The sequence below is a fragment of the Trachypithecus francoisi genome, unplaced genomic scaffold (genome assembly GCF_009764315.1).
Source record: "Trachypithecus francoisi isolate TF-2019V2 unplaced genomic scaffold, Tfra_2.0 Lachesis_group7, whole genome shotgun sequence".
Taxonomy (NCBI): Eukaryota; Metazoa; Chordata; class Mammalia; order Primates; family Cercopithecidae; genus Trachypithecus; species Trachypithecus francoisi.
In genome coordinates, this window is record NW_022681472.1 from 40,905,330 (window position 1) to 40,925,437 (window position 20,108).

The 20,108-nt window shown below is 39.5% G+C and overlaps 2 protein-coding genes across 4 annotated transcripts in view; one reads left to right on the forward strand and one right to left on the reverse strand.

Moving 5' to 3' along the window:
• The window catches only part of E2F5 (E2F transcription factor 5), a 45,317-nt gene extending 34,026 nt beyond the window's left edge, over positions 1 to 11,291 (forward strand). Inside the window, exons 3-8 of one of the 3 annotated variants that reach the window (XM_033202288.1) lie at positions 419 to 580; positions 3,000 to 3,043; positions 4,245 to 4,309; positions 5,957 to 6,224; positions 8,931 to 8,978; positions 10,524 to 11,291. In XM_033202288.1, the coding sequence (XP_033058179.1) occupies positions 419 to 580; positions 3,000 to 3,043; positions 4,245 to 4,309; positions 5,957 to 6,224; positions 8,931 to 8,978; positions 10,524 to 10,633 (697 nt within the window). In that variant the 3' untranslated portion in view covers positions 10,634 to 11,291. The remainder of the gene's footprint in view (positions 1 to 418; positions 581 to 2,999; positions 3,044 to 4,244; positions 4,310 to 5,956; positions 6,225 to 8,930; positions 8,979 to 10,523) is intronic. The other 2 variants (XM_033202289.1, XM_033202290.1) reach the window with 2 other exon arrangements.
• RBIS (ribosomal biogenesis factor) lies at positions 11,278 to 17,505 on the reverse strand. Its single transcript, XM_033202291.1, has 4 exons — positions 17,360 to 17,505; positions 14,452 to 14,568; positions 11,696 to 11,812; positions 11,278 to 11,407 (listed from the first exon to the last, which is right to left on the reverse strand). Exons 2-4 carry the CDS (start codon positions 14,563 to 14,565, stop codon positions 11,336 to 11,338), a joined length of 303 nt encoding a protein of 100 aa, XP_033058182.1. The 5' UTR covers positions 14,566 to 14,568; positions 17,360 to 17,505; the 3' UTR covers positions 11,278 to 11,335.
• Between the last annotated feature and the right edge of the window lie 2,603 nt (positions 17,506 to 20,108).

Below are 20,108 nucleotides of genomic sequence, written 5' to 3' on the forward strand. Positions count from 1 at the left end.
GTCCCCTTTGACTATCGTTTTTGTTTTGTTTTGTTTTGTTTTAGCCAAAATTCCAACAAAACATTAGAAGGTTGTAATTTATTTGACCAGCACCTCAGTCACATCCTGAGACTGCTAGGTGTGACCGCTGAGCACACTCTTTTGGCACCCAGTCACCAACCAGTCTGGCCTTCCAGATGACAAAAAAACATTGTAGGGAAGATTGAGAATTTTTATAATTTGGTTGTTCTTGTCAATAAATTTTCTAAGCAAGAGGTACGGTGTTTAAAATTTTTAACGTTTTTAGTGCTTGATTTTAAGAGTGTAAAGACTTCTATCTTGAATATATTACTAAGTAAGTCAGTTTTATTACAGTAAAAATTAAGTGATATTAACCTAGATCTGATACTGAGGATATTAATTCTCATATGTTTTTAAGAGGTGTAGGTGCTGGCTGTAATACTAAAGAAGTCATAGATAGATTAAGGTATCTTAAAGCTGAAATTGAAGATCTAGAACTGAAGGAAAGAGAACTTGATCAGCAGAAGTTGTGGCTACAGCAAAGCATCAAAAATGTGATGGACGATTCCATTAATAATAGATATCCTTTTAACTAAGTTATGCATATACATATAGCTTTGGAATATGTATGTATAAATTATTTCAGTCTGAAGATCATTCACTTTGTTTTTAGACAGTTAAGTTTTATAAGTAAATATAACATTTTAATTTTATGATATTCTTATAATATATACTAATATTTTTTAAATGTTACATTTTTAAGTTATATAGTACAGATCCATTAGCATTATTCCTGTGGTGCACCGAGGGAGAAAAAGAGATTAGTCGACTTTTGGTCTACCTATTGATAGAATGCGGTATGCTAGCCAGTGTGCTTAGGAGATCTGTGAGTATTAGAAGCCATTGTTAAGTATATATGTATTTTTAAATAATTATGTTCAGTGTTCTGAAGTATAAAATTCAGCAGCTCTCAAAGTTTTGAAAACTTTTCATTTAAAGATGAGATATCATGTGCCCACAATCAATCCTTGATACTTTCTACCTAATATGAACCTCAAAATAGTTCCTGCTGGAGAACAGGGGTCTAAGTCGTGTGTGCCTATCATATATTGGGGGAAAACATTATTGATCTATCCATGTGTTTCTTACAAACCACTGTCTTCTCTTAGATATCTGTGATTCTCTTAGTTTATAAACTTACCTGTACTCATAAGGAAACTAACCACATTTTACCTTGTAGCACCTCATGAAATTTTGACTAATGTATACAATATAATTTACTTTTCACGTTTTTATGTATTTGGTGAACAAGTCCATGATCTCATTTATTATTTCCTTTCTATGGATCAGAGCCCCTTAACAGTTGGAGAACAATGGGAGTTTTCAAGCTGTGTTCTGTGGAGCTCTGAAATTCAAAAGTCATTGATCTATTTTATCTTGGACTTTGCTGCCCTGCTTTACAAGATGGCCATTCCCAATGCACCAACCATGATTATGTGTGATACATATAAAATTTTCTGTATATTACGGTATTTTGATGTCTCAGTAAACCTTTCTGGCTGAGGAAAGACTGCCTATCCTGGGACTAGCCACTTCTTAGAAATAGCAAGGGCTCAGCCAGAAGCATCCCTTTGATATAAACTAACCAGTCCAGGTCCAGACCTCCTTTCTCCAGCCCATACACCCTGGTGGCAATATTCCTCTGCCTTAATCATCCCAGGGCCAGGTACCAGATAACTAGGGACTACCTGCATAGCTCAGAGCCCACCAAAATTATCCAAACTAGGCCAAGTGCAGTGGCTCATGCCTGTAATCCCAGCACTTTGGGAAGCCAAGGTCGGTGGATCACCTGAGGTCAGGAGTTCGAGACCAGCCTGGCCAACAGGGTGAAACCCCGTCCCTACTAAAAGTACAGAGATTAGCTGGGCATGGCAATGTGCACCTGTAATCCCAACTACCAGGGAGGCCATAGGAGAACTGCTTGAACCCAGGAGGCAGAGGCTGCAGTGAGCCAAGATCATAAATTATCCAAACTAGCTAATCGAAATGTCCTCCCCGCCCCGCATTTTTTTTTTTTTTTCCCTGAAATGGAGGCCTGCTCTGTTGCCCAGGCTGCAGTGCAGTGACGCGATCTCGGCTCACTGCAACCTTCGCCCCCTGGGTTTAAGCAGTTCTCCTGCCTCAGCCTCTGGAGTAGCTGTGATTACAGGTGCTTGCCACCATGCCCTGCTAAGTTTTGTATTTTAGTAGAGATGGGTTTCACTATTTATAGACTCGACTTCTTTTTTCATCTGTCGATGTGTGGCAGTCCCTCTGTGCATATGGTCAGGCTGGTCTTGAACTCCTGACCTCAAGTGATCCACCCGCCTCAGCCTCCCAAAGTCCTGGGTGGTGTGAGCCACCATGACTGGCCACCCTGCATTTCCTTTCCCAAGGAAACCCCAATAAAAGCTCTGGGCTAATGCTTTCCTCCCGCTCCTGTCTTCTGCCTCCTAACCACCCTGGTGTCTTAACCACGTGGCCCTGAGTAGCCTGCCTTGCCTCCTGTCACTAGGACCTGAGTATAATACTTTGCTTTTCTGAGCCTTTCCTTTCCTCTGTGTCCTCTTGTGGCCGTACCTGACCATTTAATACAAGAACAAAAACAATCACAGAAAATTCCTGATGTGGAAGCTGATATGGTTGCTGATGACCTTTTCCCCATCATTCCCTTCCCCCAGAAGCCCTTGCCTCCATGAAGAATGTGCACTGCTTTCCATCTCTCTCCTAAGGGTCCTCAAATGTCACAATCAGAATGGCTTCTTCTAAGAGCAAAGGATGGGAACTCCTTTGATTGTGATTGTCTTTACCTTGCTAGACTAGATTTCTTTTGTCTGTCCATGTGTGGCAGTCCCTCTGTGCATATGGTCATTTAGTTATTTTGACCTTCAGATGTATTACCTTAATTTAAATGCCTAGGGCTTGATATAAATGTTGTTCCTTAACTCCTACGACAGTACATTTTCCTATGTAACTCATGAAGACATCTGTAATTGCTTTAATGGTAAGTACCATTAGACTTTTCCTTGCATTCTTCCTGTCCTCAACCTATTTAGTGGAGAGTGATTCAGAATTCCCTGTGTCTTCATCCTGTCATTATTTTCAGAAGTTGTGGACATTGTGTCTCACTCCACCATGCTGTGTATTGATAGGCTGCTTTTGTTTCTGTTTTCATGAGAATAGCTGCTTTTCACAGCATTCACTTCATTAGCTCCACTGGTAGGGATCAACTATATGTGGAAGGGGAAGGAGGCAGGGGCAAAGGGCAAGCTAAATCAGAGTGGGATTAAGCAACTGTCATTGTCACACAGTCACAGAGTTAGTGACCAGACTTGAACTAGAACATGGTTCTCATCAGCACTGTTTATGAAACTATATGCAGTAAGTATGCTGGTCACAAATGAAACCCAAAGAAACCATGAGGAAAGAATTAGGTGAATCCATCTTATAACCAGGAAACCTATTCCTATGCAATTTGCTGCCCCTGTGTTTTCTCCTTAAAAATAACAATATCATTTTAGTAATTATAGTTATTAATATAACTAAAATGGGGGTGTGTGTTCCCAAAATTACAGCACAAGTAAAATGAAATTGTGCATATTTAAATTTGTGTTATTATCCACCTATTTAAAAAAGCCAAGTACCTCATCAAGCAGAATCTGACTTTCTATGTAAGACTACGTTGGAAATATATATGGGCCTATTGTTCTATTTTACCACTGTATTTCCTGAGTTTTTAAAGGAAGTTTGCTGAGAGTTCTGTTAATCTGCAACTCAACAGAGATTTGTTGTAGAATTTGGCTTCAAAAATAATAAATTCATTTAAGCTCAACATTCTCATACCTAATATCCAGTATCCTCAATCCAATGAACAGTGTTATTTAATTGAGGCTAAATGGTTTTAAGAATCTCAGACTTTACAGGAGTCTTAGTGAAAGCAAAATCAACTTGAGCTGAATTTGTTAATGAGAATCATACACCTAACCCATGTATAATACTTATACACCTATTATCTCATTTAATGCTCAAAATACATCTATGCAGGAGGTTGTGTGTCCCCCATTTTATAGAATTGAAAAACAAAGCTCGAAGTCACCTAGTTTGGGATGAACCAAACATTCTGATTCCAGAGCCCACATTCTTGCCATTGTATTCCATGATCAACAGTATTTTATGTAACTTTTTATATTTATTTTTTTGATCAGGTGATACACTCTTGGCCATTCAGGCACCTTCTGGTACACAACTGGAGGTACCCATTCCAGAAATGGTATGTAGGATAACTTTTATATAAGTGGGAAAAATGGATCTACTGTCTCAAGAAGGATAAATGCGTTTTCTTTAGCTGAATGTGAGCTAATTGTGTAAACACTTTTGAGTTACTCAAGTTTTTATCTGCAAGTATTGATACCTGAATTTGTATGTCTTTAATACCTTGGTAAAATTACAGAACTAAATCAATCATAAATGATTTTAAAGATTATTGACTATATCCTTAGTCATTTATTGATATCATTTAGCTCAAATAAAGTCAATTTTTAAAAAGTAATCAAAATGCCTTAACAAGTGATTTTTGTTTCATACAAAAAGTAAAACTATTGTATAAAATTATCTTCAGGCTATGTGAATAAGGTGTGTATGAAACAAATGAATATTGTGTTTAGACTTGGGTCCTATCCCTAAGGTATCTATCCCCAAGTAACCAAATTATTTAACATTTTGATTAAATTATTTTAAATTTGAATTTTTTAAGTTAGAAGATGTCAAGAAATGACTAATGATATGGCCAATAATCTATAAAAATCAGTTAAAATGACCACATTGGGCCGGGCACAGTGGCTCATGCCTGTAATCCCAGCACTTTGGGAGGCCGAGGCAGGTAGATCACTTGACGTCAGGAGTTTAAGACCAGCCTGACCAACGTGGTGACACCCCATCTCTACTAAAAATACAAAAGTAGCCGGGCGTGGTGGTGCACGCCTGTAATCTCAGCTACTTGGGAGGCTGAGGCAGGAGAATTGCGTCAACCTGGGAAGCAGCGGTTGCAGTGAGCCGAAATTGTACCATTGCACTCCAGCCTGGGCAACAAACAGCAAAACTCTGTCTCAAAACACCACCACCACATCTACAACTGATATAAAAATTGCCACTGAGGAAAAAGTTCAGTGTAAGTAAGGATCAACAATCAATCCCTTTCAATTAGGTCTTTTACAAAACATTGGCTTATTAAGTCAAAGACATTTATTGACTCTATAAATGAGTTTCATGATTTTTGTTTTCAGATTCAGATTTTTAAAAACAAACTAATTTGAAAGCAATAACCAAAAAAGGGAGTAGAAAAAGATTACTATATTCTCTGCCTCCTTCCCCGACCCCCTTATTCAAAAAGTTTACATTTAGGCATTTGTATTACTGGAGTCTGAAGCCTCAGGATACAGATTACTTTTTTCAGCTGGAAGAATGTTATATTTATTTCTTTATAGGAGAAATTAGTCGTCCTTGTGCTTGCAGATGGGCAAAAAAAGAGTTTGATCTGTGAAGCATGTTGAAATGATCACATCTGTGGTGGCCAACTCCAGGGGATAAAGTTCCTGTATATGGAGAATACCTGGAGCATTGCTGGGCCCTGACATGTTATGTAGTCACACATGGCAACAACAGATGGTTGCCAGAATTCTACAACAGAGTTTTTGATGATCAGTATTTGTGAAAAGCTTACTTTTCAGAAACTAATGGTTTAGAGCCCTCAAAATTACATTCTATTCTAGGTCTCTACTTTTGTGTTTTGACTTAATGACTTTATTGTGTTCTGTGAATTTAGTAAGTCCCTAATAGCTTTGCCTGTCTTATTTTACTGTTTTAAGTTAGCTAGAAATGTCAATAATTATACATTTGTTTACACCCAATAATTTCAAAGGGTCAGAATGGACAAAAGAAATACCAGATCAATCTAAAGAGTCATTCAGGACCTATCCATGTGCTGCTTATAAATAAAGAGTCGAGTTCATCTAAGCCCGTGGTTTTTCCTGTTCCCCCACCTGATGACCTCACACAGCCTTCCTCGCAGTCCTTCACTCCAGTGACTCCACAGAAATCCAGCATGGCAACTGAAAATCTGCCTGAGCAACATGTCTCTGAAAGAAGCCAGACTCTGCAGCAGACATCAGCTACAGAAATATCTTCAGGTGGGTTCAGAGCCTTTCTTTTGTAAGTCAGACAGGAAGAAATATAAAAACAGGTTGGGTATCTCTTATCCAAAGTGCTTGCGACCAGAAATGTCCCAAGCACTTTCAACATTTTGGAATATTTGCATATACATAATAAGATATCTTGTGGATAGGACCCAAGTCTAAACACAGTATTCATTTGTTTCATACACACCTTATTCACATAGCCTGAAAATAATTTTATACAATAGTTTTACTTTGTGGATGAAACAAAGTATTGACTGTGGCTTGACTACAACCTATCACAAGGTCAGGTGTGGAATTTTCCATTTGTGGCATATATAGATGTCAGCTTTTACCTGAAGTTTACTTGGTAAGGTTCTTTTATCTCTTACTAAGTCTAGGATACATTAGTGAAATATGTTCCAACTACCTTTAAGAAAAACTAGTATAAACCATAGTGACTTATGCCTCCTGTTTCTCCATATTCTTTGTTATACTTTTTATTTGGGAAGCTTAATTTTATAGAATTGATAAATGGTCTCAACTCCAGTTACGTAGGAAATCTTACTTTCCTCAGTTGTTTCATCTATGAAATTGTAAAAAGCTAAAACAATTCACACTGGGTGTCAGGAGTAGAGAGTGCAACTCTTAATTTGGCAGTACCTTAACTGATTCCAAATAAAGGGAGCATGGTAGGCAGTTTCTCAGTGACTAGGGAATGAATGAATGAATGAATTGTGCCAATATAGATATCATCTTGCAGATAATTTACAACTATATTGTATATAATCCAAATTGTTTATTTTACCTCTAGGATGTGTCTCATTGCTAAAATGGGAGTTCACGGGTTAAAAGTGACACTAACAAAATCTAACTGGACATGGAATGGTTTTTAGCTTTTTGCCCACATCTATTCCTTTCCTTCCCCTATAAATATGTCTATACTATAGGCCATTAGGATGCACAATAGAAAATGTAGTCCTGGCTGGGCGCAGTGGCTCACACCTATAATCCCAGCACTTAAGGAAGCCAAGGCAGGCAGATTCCTGAGGTCAGGGATTTGAGACCAGCCTGGCCAACATATAGTGAAGCCCTGTCTCTACTAAAAAATACAAAAATTAGCTGGGCATGGTGGTGCACACCTGTAGTCCCAGCTACTTGGAAAACTGAGGCAGGAGAAGTGCTTTAACCCAGGAGTTGGAGGTTGCAGTGAGCCAAGATCGTGCCACTGTACTCCATCCAGTCTGGGTGACAGAGTAAGACTCTGTCTTAAAAAAAAAAAAAGAAAAGAAAATGTAGTCCTTAAAAAGCGTACAATCTAGGATATAGAGCAGGCAAGCTTTACATGGGTTTTACGTGGGTTAGCTTAGGCACAATTAACACATTGGCTTCAACAAAGTATTTTTAAAAAGTGAGTATTCCGTTTTTATGGTTTCATATTTGGAAATCCTAACTAAGGAAAGTAATTTTGGGCCAAATTAGAGCAGGCCTTGAATTTCAGAGTAGTTAGGACATTTATCCAATAAACCAGTGAAGATGTGTGACCAAGGAAATAGCATAATTACCTCTAATGATGTGCACAGAATATGATTAGGAAAGATGCTTTTGGCCCTGGGAAGCAGAATTCAGAGGCGATGGAAACTGTAGATGTTTGCAGTTATACGGCTGAGAACATTAGGGCTAAAACAAGGGCCAAGTGTGGTAGGGCTCATGCCTGTAATCCCAGCACTTTGGGAGGTCAAGGCAGGTACGCTGCTTGAGCCCCAGAATTTGAGACCAACCTGAGCAATACAGTGAGACCCTATCTCTAAAAAAAAAAAAAAAAAATTAATTAGCTAGGCATCGTGACGTGTGCCTGTGGTCCACCTACTGGGGAGGGAGGCCAAGGTGGGAGGACTGCAAGCCTGGGAGGTCAAGGCTGCAGTGAACCATGATAGCACTTAATGTACTCCAGCCTGAGTGACAGAGCGAGACCCTGTCTCAAAATAAATAAATAAATAAAAAGGCTGAAATAGTGATTACAGTGAGATCAGGAAGAGACATAACGAACAGATTTGACAAACACTGTAGGCAAAATAACATTTGATGGGTGAGATCTGGAGATAAAGTTAACAGGAGGAATGGAAAGTGATGTTGAAGTTTTAAGGTTGAATAATTGGGAGAATTAGGAAACTACTGACTGTAAAACTGAGTCAGTTTTGGTAGAACGATGATGAGTTTTTTTTGACAGGGTTTCACTTTGTCAGCCAGGCTGGAGTGCAGTGGCACGATCTGAGCTCACTGCAGCCTCAACCTCTTGGGCTCAAGTGATCTTCCCACCACAGTCCCCCAAGTAGTTGGGATTATAGGCACGTGCTACCAACGCTTGGCTAATTTTAAAATATTTTTTGTAAAGACAGGTTTCGCCATGTTGCCCAGGCTGGTCTGGAATTCCTGAGCTCAAGCGATCCATCCGCCTCACTCAGCCTCCCAAAGTGCTAGAATTACAAGCATGAGCCACCACGCCTGGCAGATAATGAGTCTTTTGGTCTTCGTCTTGAGTTCGGGAGTTTAAAAGTAATGCCAGGCACAGAGTAGGTGCTCATGAAAACAGCTTGTCCACAAAGTACTAGTACTTTAAATAAATGTGCATGTCAAGCTGCTGCTGTGACTACTTTTGTTTAAATATAAGTATCTTTTACTGTTAACAGAAATGTAACAAAACTTTGATACTGTTTCCAGCAGGATCTATTAGTGGAGATATCATTGATGAGTTAATGTCTTCTGATGGTAAGTAGGTTAAAAATTTTACTAACTCATATATCAGTAATGCTTTTGTGGAATTTATAAGTAAAACAAACATGATTTAAAAGAAATGAACATATATTTGCTAACTGCTTTTCTATGAAGATTGATGAAAGTTCTCCCTTAATACTTACAGTAAGTAATAGGCATCCTTCAGAATTTATTTTTCTTTACTTGCATTTTGAGGGAAAGGAATCCATATGGGGATACTTCTCACCTTCATTGAAAATAAACTGTTAGCCCTTTCCACTCCTGAAGGATCTGGCCCAAGAAGAGTAAAATAACTTGTCTAAATCAGCAAATGATCTGAACACTTGCTTTTGTAAATACCCCTACCCTGGCCAATTTCAAGCTGCCAATATGAAGTCACTGAATTAGTATTAACATTAACCACGTTGTCATCTAATCTGAAAAATTATTAAATATCAGTTAGCTACAATATGCTAATTACTTTAATAATTTCTCTCCTGTAAGTTCTTGGATCTGAGTCCTAGTTCCTAACAATATAGTAGAAACCTACGAAGTGGTAGCAGTTAAGTTAGCAAATGTTATGGTAACTAAAGATGTACTAAACATATATGTAGACGCAGAGAACATCAGCAAACTTTGTAAGCCCAGTTCATTCTTCTGTTTGCAAAGTGGCAAACAAAGCACTTTTATTAGTGTTTTGTTGTGTGTTTTTTGTTTTAGATGGAGTCTCCCTCAGTCACCCAGGCTGGAGTGCGGTGGCACGATCTCAGCTCACTGCAACCTCTACCTCCTGAGTTCAAGTGATTCTCTTGTTTCAGCCTCCTGAGTAGCTGGGATGACAGGCGCCTGCCACCACACCTGGCTACTTTTTATATTTTTAGTAGAGAAGGGGTTTCACCATGTTTGTTGGCCAGGCTGACCTCGAACTCCTGGCCTCTAGTGATCCACCTGCCTCAGCCTCCCAAAATGTTGGGATTATAGGCATAAGCAGTGGCTTATGCCTATAAGCACCTGGACTCATTAGTGCCTTTTAGTCATATTATCTTAGTGGTAAGTTCAACCAATAAAAAATTTAACTTCTAGGCTGGGCACAGTGGCTCACGCCTGTAATCCCAGCACTTTGGGAGGCCAAGGTGGGCAAATCATGAGGTCAGGAGATCAAGACCATCCTGGCTAACACGGTGAAACCCCATCTCTATTAAAAAATACAAAAACTTAGCCAGGCGTGTTGGCAGGTGCCTGTGGTCCCAGCTACTCAGGAGGCTGAGGCAGGAGAATGGCATGAACCTGGGAGGCAGAGTTTGCAATGAGCGAAGATTGCGTCACTGCACTCCCGCCTGGGCGACAGAGCAAGACTCCGTCTAAAAAAAAAAAAACAAAAAAAAAATTATATTTCTCAATCTAATATCAATTGTATAAATTGTTACCAAATGAGAATCTTTCAAAATACACATTACACAAGTCTTTAATCTGGAATGATGTATTTGAGAGTATTTTGTTAAAGATCATTAACCGTATGTAGAAACCATCTTTAACACCGACTTTGTTTTTTGTTTGCAGTGTTTCCTCTCTTAAGGCTTTCTCCTACCCCGGCAGATGACTACAACTTTAATTTAGATGATAATGAAGGAGTTTGTGATCTGTTTGATGTCCAGATACTAAATTATTAGATTCCATGGAAACTTGGGACTGTTATCTACCTCTAACTGTGTAACATTTTAGACTTCTTAATAACCTAAGTATTTAAAATAATGAATGTAACACCTTTTTTAGTTCACTGATTCTGAAGTGTTCTTCCCTAATACTTTCTTTACTTCACAAAACTTCAACCATAAAAACAAAGGGCTCTGACTGCCTTAGGGGATAAGTGATTTAATATCCACAAACCTCCCCACTCCCAAAAGTAACTACATTCTGGATTTCAACTTTTCTTCTAATTGTGAATCCTTCTGTTTTTTCTTCTTATAAGAGGAAAGTTAAAGGACACTAGAGGTCATCAAAAACAAGTTGGCCAAGGGCTCATTACTTGTTTGTCTTATATTTTTACTGCCACGAAACTGCCTGTATTTCTCTGTGTCCTTCTATCCAAACAGACATTCACTGCCACTTGTAAAGTGAAGGATGTAAACGAGGATATATAACTGTTTCAGTGAACAGATTTTGTGAAGTGCCTTCTGTTTTAGCACTTTAAGTTTATCACATTTCGTTGACTTCTGACATTCCACTTTCCTAGGTTATAGGAAAGATCTGTTTATGTAGTTTGTTTTTAAAATGTGCCAATGCCTGTACATTAACAAGATTTTTAAAAATAAAATTGTATAAAACATTTAATTTATTGGTCTTTGTGGAGAATTTGATGCATCGCCACTATATTACAACAGAGCCATTAATTTTGTAGCTTCATCAACATTAACTGGTTTGCTTTCATGACGCTGCTGAGGAATCTGAAAGGAGAAAGTATTATATTTAAAAATGTAGACAACAATAGCAGACTAATGACTTACATAATCTGTTACTCAATTTTTCTAGTCATATCTTTGGAAGTAGAACAATAAATCTGCATATTCAGACAATGTTTTAGAGTCTGAATATGCTATTAATACTATAGAGCCTAGTACTAGAGAGCCACGTACTAAAACTTACACTCAACTTACAGGCTTTGAAAACTTGGAGTTTAATTTATTAGCCTCAATTTGTTAGCCATAAAAAAAAAGCAAATGATTTCTGCTTACCAATTCTTTCTGCAGAGGTTCAACTGAAGGGCCTTTTGAGAAATGTGCAAGTTCCTTTTGTACATTTACAAAAGCTTTATTTACTCTGTTAACTTTTTCATCATTCATAATGTTTATCTTTGAAAAAAAAAAAAAGCATTAATCTATGATCTCATAACCACTAAAGATAAGATATATTCAACCTTAACCTGTTAAATCTAAAATCTAAAAACTCTTACCAACAAATTAGGGTTAATTCACTCAAAAATTCTTACAGTCTTATTGGGAAATTTTAGACAAAGGTTTTGGTTTTTAAAAAATGGAATTTATGGCCTTGCGCAGTGGCTCAAACCTGTAATCCCAGCACTTTGGGAGGCCAAGACGGGTGGATCACAAGGTCAGGAGATCGAGACCATCCTGGCTAACACGGTGAAACCCCGTCTCTACTAAAAAATACAAGAAACTAGCCGGGCGAGGTGGCGGGTGCCTGTAGTCCCAGCTACTCAGGAGGCTGAGGCAGGAGAATGGCGTGAACCTGGGAGGCGGAGCTTGCAGTGAGCTGAGATCCGGCCACTGCACTCCAGCCTGGGCGACAGAGCGAGACTCTGTCTCAAAAAAAAAAAAAAATTAAATAAAAAAATAAAAATAAAAAATGGAATTTATGTGGATATGCCTCAGACTTACTGGTACAGAAGGCCAAAAATATGTGGCTGTGATATTGAGATTCATAATAAGATATACATATTTGGTCTTTGTCCTCATTTCCTGTCATACAGCTTTTTAAAGCATTGTATCAAGAGGGATGAGTGTCTTTTGAATGCTGATGAGATGGCTGGTAGCTGGGAGTCTCTAGATAACTTCAGGAAGACGGCTGGTCAGATAAAAAACACAGGGTTAGAAGATTAGGACTTTCTGCTCTAGGGAGAGGAGTGGGGATAAACGTTAAGCCCATCACTAATGGCCAATGAGTTAATGAATTATGCCTACATAATGAAGCCTCCGTAAATCTACAAAAGACCTGGGTTCAAAGAGCTTCTGGATAGTTGAACACATGGGGGCTCCTAGAGAGTGGCATGCCCAGAGAGAGCAGGGAAGCTCCTTGCGCCTTCCCACATACCTTGCCCTCTGTACCTCTTTCATCTGGCTACTCATCTGTCTCCTCTGTAATATCTTTTATAATAAACTGGTTAAAGTATTTTCCTGGGTTCTGTGAGCTGCTCTAGCAAATTAATCGAACCCAAGGAGGTGGTCATGGGAACCCTTATTTATAGCTGGTTGGTGAAAAGCACAGGTAAAACATCTGGGGCTTGCGATTGTCACTAGAAGCTGGAGAGAGACTTAGACCTCAACCTGTGGAATCTGATGCTATCTCCAGGTCAGAAGTGTCGGATTTGAATTAAAAGACACCTACTTGCTGCCTGCTGAAGATTCATCTGCAGAATTGTTAGGTGTGGGGGAAACCACCCCACAAATACAGTATTGGAAGTGACTGTATGAGAGTGAGAATAAGAGAAACTGAGTTTGTTTTTTCCTGTATCCTTACAGTGACCAAAATCTTTCTAGACTACAGTGCTGTTACCCCTCATCTATACAAGAAACCTGGATCAAATACTTTTAGTCCCTTCTAACATAATAGTACATCTCTGAATCCTTCCTTGACCTTCTTGTCTTAATGGAAGACCCCTGACGACAGCTTCCCTTGGAGTCCTCCTCAGAAATTCTGAGTGTAAGAGAGGTAGGGGTGGTGCTCTTGTTCTTCACTGCTGCTGCCAAACAGTTTCTCCTTCAAAACCCTTACCTCCTTTGCACCTTATGCTACCTACCCATAGATCTCTCTCTTAGATCCTACCTGGTGGCATATATAAAAGTTCTAGTACCTCCTGTCCAAATAAAATAATCTTCCTCAAATACACCAAGCTTTTCCCTAGCTCAGGGCCTCTGCACTTGCTATTTCTCTGCCTCAAACCCACCACTCCCAATGATTCCTAGCTCTTTATCATTCTAGTCTTGGTTTCAACGTGTCAACTATGAAGATCATCCTATGTAAACTGTTATCCCCAAAACCCCCATCATCTGCTTAATTTCATTCTTAGCATTTATAAAATCATAAAACTATTCAACCAAAAAGCTTAACTCAGCTACCTCATGCAAGTTGAAAGATGAAATGTTAGATTTCTATGGACTATTATAATTAAACTGAGTCCTGGAGAGCTGACTCCACCTACTACTGAAACTTGAAAACATTTTTTTAAAAATGTTTCTTAAAAGAATCTAGTTAATCTTGATGAAGAAATTTCTCAGGTATTTTGAAATATAAACAAAAGAAAACCCCTTTCAAATTGTGCATTTCAATAAATATTTTTTATCTTCATTTTACAGGTTTTTGTTTGAATTGCAGATGTCTTCAAAGAGATAATTACTGAGGAGAAAAAGAATGGGTGCTCACTGACATCCCAAGTCTTGCCTCTATTAATACATTCTTGTATTTGAGTTCAGAGATAAGAACTGTCTCCCATACTATGGTTTTTAAATGAGTTCTATGCTTCAGTAAAACTATTAAATTGAAGCTTCACACATTTGTAGTTAAAATATTTTTTTCTTTTCAACATTTGTTTTCAAGAAAGGGAGGTTATTTTTCTTTTTTTTTTTTTAGACAAATGCATGAAACCATCCTTACCTTTCTAGGAAAAACTAAGAACCTTTTTAAAAAGTAATAGCATACAGTTGTTCAGTAGCTTACAATGACACTTTGCTTGTAAACAATAACTAATACTTACCTTCTTAAGATTAGTGGTAACTGGTTTTGCTTTGTTTTTAGCCTTAAAGTTTTTTTGGCTGGCTATGTGAAATACATTCCTGGACTTTGGCCCTCTTAATTTGTTCTTGCCCATTGTCTAGAAAAGAAAACAAATTCAATTAAATTGCCCACATTTATGAACCGTAAGTCAATTTTAAGCTTTTAAAGGTACCAATTAAATCTAAGAAATTCCATCTTACTCTTATTTTTAAAGTTGGTGCATATATTATTTCCATGTCTCTCACTCCTAGATTTTCTGCTGTTTGAGTACAGAGTATGTATCTAATTCTTTCCTGTATCCCCAGTACTGGGCCCATAGGAGGCATCCAATTAATATCTGCTGGTTGAATTCATTAATATCATCAACACAATAACTGTTATTCTCAGCAGTACCCATCCTTCTGTTAGTCCATATACTACTATGCTATTCTGGTTCCTATCATACTTTAGAGACTGATTCTGCCTCCTTCTTGACTTCTTTTTTATTCCTCTTTACTCTCCCTACTTTCTCACCTGTGCATCCCATCAAAATCAGTCCTTAATCCTCCACTTCCTACCTCCCTCTCTCTCTTAAATTACTTTTATGACTTCCATATTTCCTCTATGTGAATGGCCCTTGCCTTGAAATGTTAGATACTGTCTTTCCTCCGTAGCTAGAGATGTATTAAGCCAGTAGATTCTACCTTAAAACATCTCTCAGATCTGCCTTTAATTATGTATATGAGGAATAATTTTTAAAATATTAGGTTAACATGTATTGAGCTTTTATTATATGTACAAGCACACTAATGTGCTTTAATTCATTTACTCCTTACAACAACCCTTTTTAAGAAGTACTATTATTCCCATTTTAAAGATTAAAATTAAAACACTGATGCAAAGAGAAGTTAATCTGCCCAATGTCACACTGTCAATAACCAGGAGATGCCAGGACTTACAGCCAGGCAGACTAGATCAGAGCTAACGTTATGTGGTATTGCACTTCATGTATAAATATAAAAGCTATACAAAAACATGATATAGTATTGCTTAGCTCAGGACTGGGTTACTGTTGAAGTCCGTAGGTCCATTTGTTCAAACCACTGTTTGTCAAACTATGCCCATGGACCAAATCAGGCCAAGCACCTGTCCTTGTAAGTAAAGTTTCATTGGAGGCCAAGTGCAGGCGCCGTGGTTCACACCTGTAATCCCAGCACTTTGGGAGGCAAAGGCAGAGATCAGCCTCGCCATGGCGAAACCTTGTCTCTACTAAAAATAGAAAAATTAGCTGGGTGTGGTGGCACATGCCTGTGATCCCAGCTACTTAGGAGACTGAGGAAGGAGAATCGCTTGAATCCGGAAGGTGGAGGTTGCAGTGAGCCAAGATTGCACCACTGCACTCCAGCCTGAGTGACAGAGCAAGACTCTGTCTCAAAAATATTAATAAAAAATAAAGTTTAATTGGAATACAGTTATATCCATTCAATTGTGCTGCTATGGCTGCTTTCCTGCTAAAACTATGACCCACAAAGTCCAAAATATTTAGTGTCTGACCTTTTACAGAAAGTCTGCCAACCCCTGGCTTAAGTCATCTGCACAGTGGCTATCTGGCACCAAGCTATGCGATCGACCTTTTCCCAATGTTAAAAACCTTCAACAGCTCTCCCAATGTATGAGGGGCAATGTGCCTTGGCTTGGCACATTACTGGCACGCTGAATCTACCCTAAATCTGCCACACATATCTCCTGCTACGTCTCTACAAACCCTGCTCTAGCCAGCCTGGTCTAACTGTTCTCTTGCACAGACATCTTGAACATTCTTCCTTTTTTTCCTTTGCTCACTCGTAGCCTTGGCTGAAATTATATCTTCCTTCAATGTAGCCTTACTACATTGTAAGTAATCAAGGAACTACTTAACTAAAACAGCAATGCTTTTGAACCCCAACAGTATTCCTCCTACTTAAAAAAGAATGCCATAGAAAATACATGGTTACTACAGAAGATGCAAAAAATAAAATACACATAATAAAACCCGTCAAATGAAGTAATCTAAAATCATTCCAGGCCGGGCGCGGTGGCTCATGCCTGTAATCCCAGCACTTTGGGAGGCCGAGGCGGGCGGATCACTTGAGGTCAGCAGTTCGAGACTAACCTGGCCAACATGATGAAACCCCGTTTCCACTAAAAAAATAAAAATTAGCCCTGCGTGGTGACGCGCGCCTGTAATCCTAGCTACTCGGGAGGCTGAGGCACGAGGAGGCGGAGGTTTCAGTGAGCCGAGATATCGCACTGCACACCAGCCTGGGCGACAGAGTGAGACTCAGTCTCAAAAATAAATAAATAAAAATTTTAAAAAATCATTACAATAGTAACCAAAATCCAATCATTCATCTAGTATATATTAATCAATTGCTATATGCCAGGTGTGGTAGAGAACTTATATTTCATACACAAAAAATATATATAGAACATACATAATGACAGGACATATACGGAACATACACAGACATGATAGGTATTAGATTGCACATGACACTACCTATAATATACACATGGACCATGCATAGACAGCACACAAGTGGAGGAGAGGTTTACTAGAGCTGCAGACCTGAGCAAGGTTCGTGGAGAAAGTAATACACTAGTGGGGGTGTGCGAGTGGAGGGACATTCTCTGACAACCACGTGGAAACTGATAATGAAAGACACAGGCCCAAAACTGGGATCCTGTCAGGAGATGAAAGCCCAACAAGCACCGGGGTTTCGGGCCTGCTACCCAGTACGGCTGCCTGAGGCAGAGCTCGACGGAACCGAGTCTCCAGGCCACAGAGGTACGAAATCGGCCCAATCCAACCCCGACCCCTGCAAACTTCACGCCAGCCCTCCAGAAAACTTAATTTATTAAACTCTCACCAGAAATGTAATACTTGCGTGCAGCTTCCTAAGCTCCAGGAGACACCATCTGGCACGTACAGCGCCTAGGAAGTTCCGGGGAGAATGAACCAGTCAGGATTCCGCTCACGAGCCGTAGCTCCGCCCGCCGAACGGAGCCCCGCCCACAGGCGGAAGTCCCGCCCATAGAGCGGGTTCCCACCCACCTGGCGTAGTCCCGCCCATAGAGCCAACTCGACGGAGCAAGGTTTACTGAAAGAGTGAAGCCCCACCCATAAAGCGAGGTTCGGAAGTGCAGTCTCATTAGCGTCCCTTGTCTTCCGCGGTGTTGCAGACTTTTCCTCAGCTCAAGCGAGCTTGGGGCATTATAGAGCCAGCCAAGTCTCCCCTTCCTGGCGTCGGTACTTGTGCAGAAACTTCCCGAGGTGCTTCTGAGACTGCACAGTGAAGACCGCCGCACTGGAGGTCAGCGCTCCGCCTCGAACTCCCGGCTGACTCTGCCACGCTCCCAGGAGGAGGCGCTGTGCACTTCTGGGTGGTTTCCAGGGCGCTGCTGACGTTGGAGGGAATCTTGAGGTTGGAAAAGATCTAGAGCTATAATCTCCGAAAGGAAGATTTGTAATGCACTGCCAGTTAGAAATGCTTTTCTCATTGCAACTTCCTTGTTTCAAAAAGAAAATTTTTGGCAGCACTGCAGAGGCACAAGAAACCAGGCACAATATAAAATATACAAGTAAAGCAGGTACCAAGGAACTTAAAACATTCAACCCATAACGTCGTCTAGGTTTTTCTGTTTTAAGCAAATTGACTCAGTTCTTCCAAGAGAATAACCCTATTAAAGCTAACTTTTCACATGTGCCTCTATTTATTTTGTTGAGGTCATAGGAAAAGCTGGATTTCAAACAAATGTAGATGTAAGAAATAAAGAGGAGAGAAGCACGAAGGGTGACTTTATAGTCAACAGGGACAGTTTTATTTTAAATAAACCTGAGAGTGGCGGCTGGCCAAGTTAGGTCAGAGCCACACTCTCTTACAGACTAAGAGTTTTTAAGGATTCGGGGTTGGAGAGTTTATCAGAGGCTTGGACTGCTTCTGTGTCTCTTTGTTGTGCTTATCTGGGAGGGAGAGTTGTGTGTCTGTTCCCATACATCTTTCTACAGATGCAGGCATACTGGCAGCTAAAAGTCTGCTTTTAGCTTCCCTATCTTAGTGCACCTGAAGGGAAAGGAATGTGCTTATTAAGGCCTGCTGTTTCACTGGGGTTTGGTAGTTACCCAAGAGACTTTCCCCTTACTTCACTCTGTGCCTGAGCTGTCTTATCTGTGTTTTACTGACTGCTCTTTGTATCTGCTTGTAGTTAGAAGAGAAGTGATTTCCTTGAAATGCACGGGGCTAGAAAGGGAGCTGGAACTTAAAAGTGGCGGTGTTTGTCCGAGATGACGGTGCTCCTGCTCTGTCAGTAAAACTGACATTTATATGCCATTTTGTAGCTTACAAAAGATTTCAGCCTAGTCTATGCTCAAAATAAGGTGATAAAACCACTCCTCTTTTGCAAGTGATGATACTACTAAGGTTCAGAGTTTAAGCCGTTTGCTGGCAGCCATACAACTAACTAGTAAATGACAAAGCCAGATGGTTTTGTAAAACTAAGCATTTTTTTAAAACAATTTTTTAGAAGTTTTTGTAAATTTAGTAATTCGCAAATCCACATTGGTTAGCACTTGGTCGAGTCCTCTTTCCAACAAACCAGGCACTTGCCTACTTACAGAAAGATAAGCAATTTTTGTGATAAATCATTTAATTATGTTTATGCCCATCACACAAAAAAATTGAGGAATAGAATATACTAAGGGGAGAGGAATAATTGCTTGCCAATATATGTTTATTCAAACTTTTGTGTTCTTTCTGAAGATCCACCTGTTAAAAACACCTAAAAATGCTGGTATAAAATGCCCATAAAGTGTAAGTGCAAAACAAATACAAAACCATTAGACTTTTTATAAGGCCAGAGTTATTCACAAATACTGAGGCGAATAAGTTGGGTATAATTATTTGGTTCTTTGAATGTGAAGCTATTGATGTATATACAGAAGGCAAAGAAATAGATGTAATAGAACGACATTACAGTGTTTTATGGACACTGGTAGGTCTCACTTTTATTTTGAAGTGGCAAAATAACATAGTTATTCAGGCAAGAGCAGAGATCTAAGTGAGGAGGCCTGGGTTTTTGATTTTCCTCTCCCACCAACCAACAGTGTGACCTTGGAAAAGTTACTTCATTTCTCTGTGCCTCCCTTTCCCATATGCATGTAAACGGTCATTATACCCACTTCAGAGAACATTGATTATCTGCTCAGCATCCCTTTCTGGATAACCATTCTTCTCTGATCAAGGGGTCCTGGGTGGGCTGATAGCTACAGTCCTTCTCTAAGGATTTTCCAGCTAGAGCTGGTGGGAAATGCTGTCTCTTGCATTTGGTGTCTTTGTGCTGGGATGATATAAAATGGAGGCTACTAGTGGCCATCTCCTCCAGCAACTTGGAAGAAGTCTTCCTACAATGAGAGCAACACACACAAGAAGACAGAACAGAACAGAGCCGAGGACTCTAATGCGATCATTTGAGTCCTTGGATTCAGCCATATATGGAAGAAAGATCTATCCCTCTATTTCTCAAGTACCTGAACTAAAATATTACCTTCTTTGAGCTTAAACTACTTTGGGTTGTTTTTGTTTTATTTTATTTTTTAGTCACTTTTACCTGAAAGAGTCT

Excerpts from the sequence above, each read along its gene's own strand:
- RBIS (XM_033202291.1), bottom strand. The coding sequence starts at position 14,565 with ATGGGCAAGAACAAATTAAGAGGGCCAAAGTCCAGGAATGTATTTCAC. Across the intron at positions 11,813-14,451 it reads TTACCACTAATCTTAAGAAG|ATAAACATTATGAATGATGA; the intron begins GTAAGTATTAGT and ends TTTTTTTCAAAG. Across the intron at positions 11,408-11,695 it reads AACCTCTGCAGAAAGAATTG|ATTCCTCAGCAGCGTCATGA; the intron begins GTAAGCAGAAAT and ends TTCTCCTTTCAG.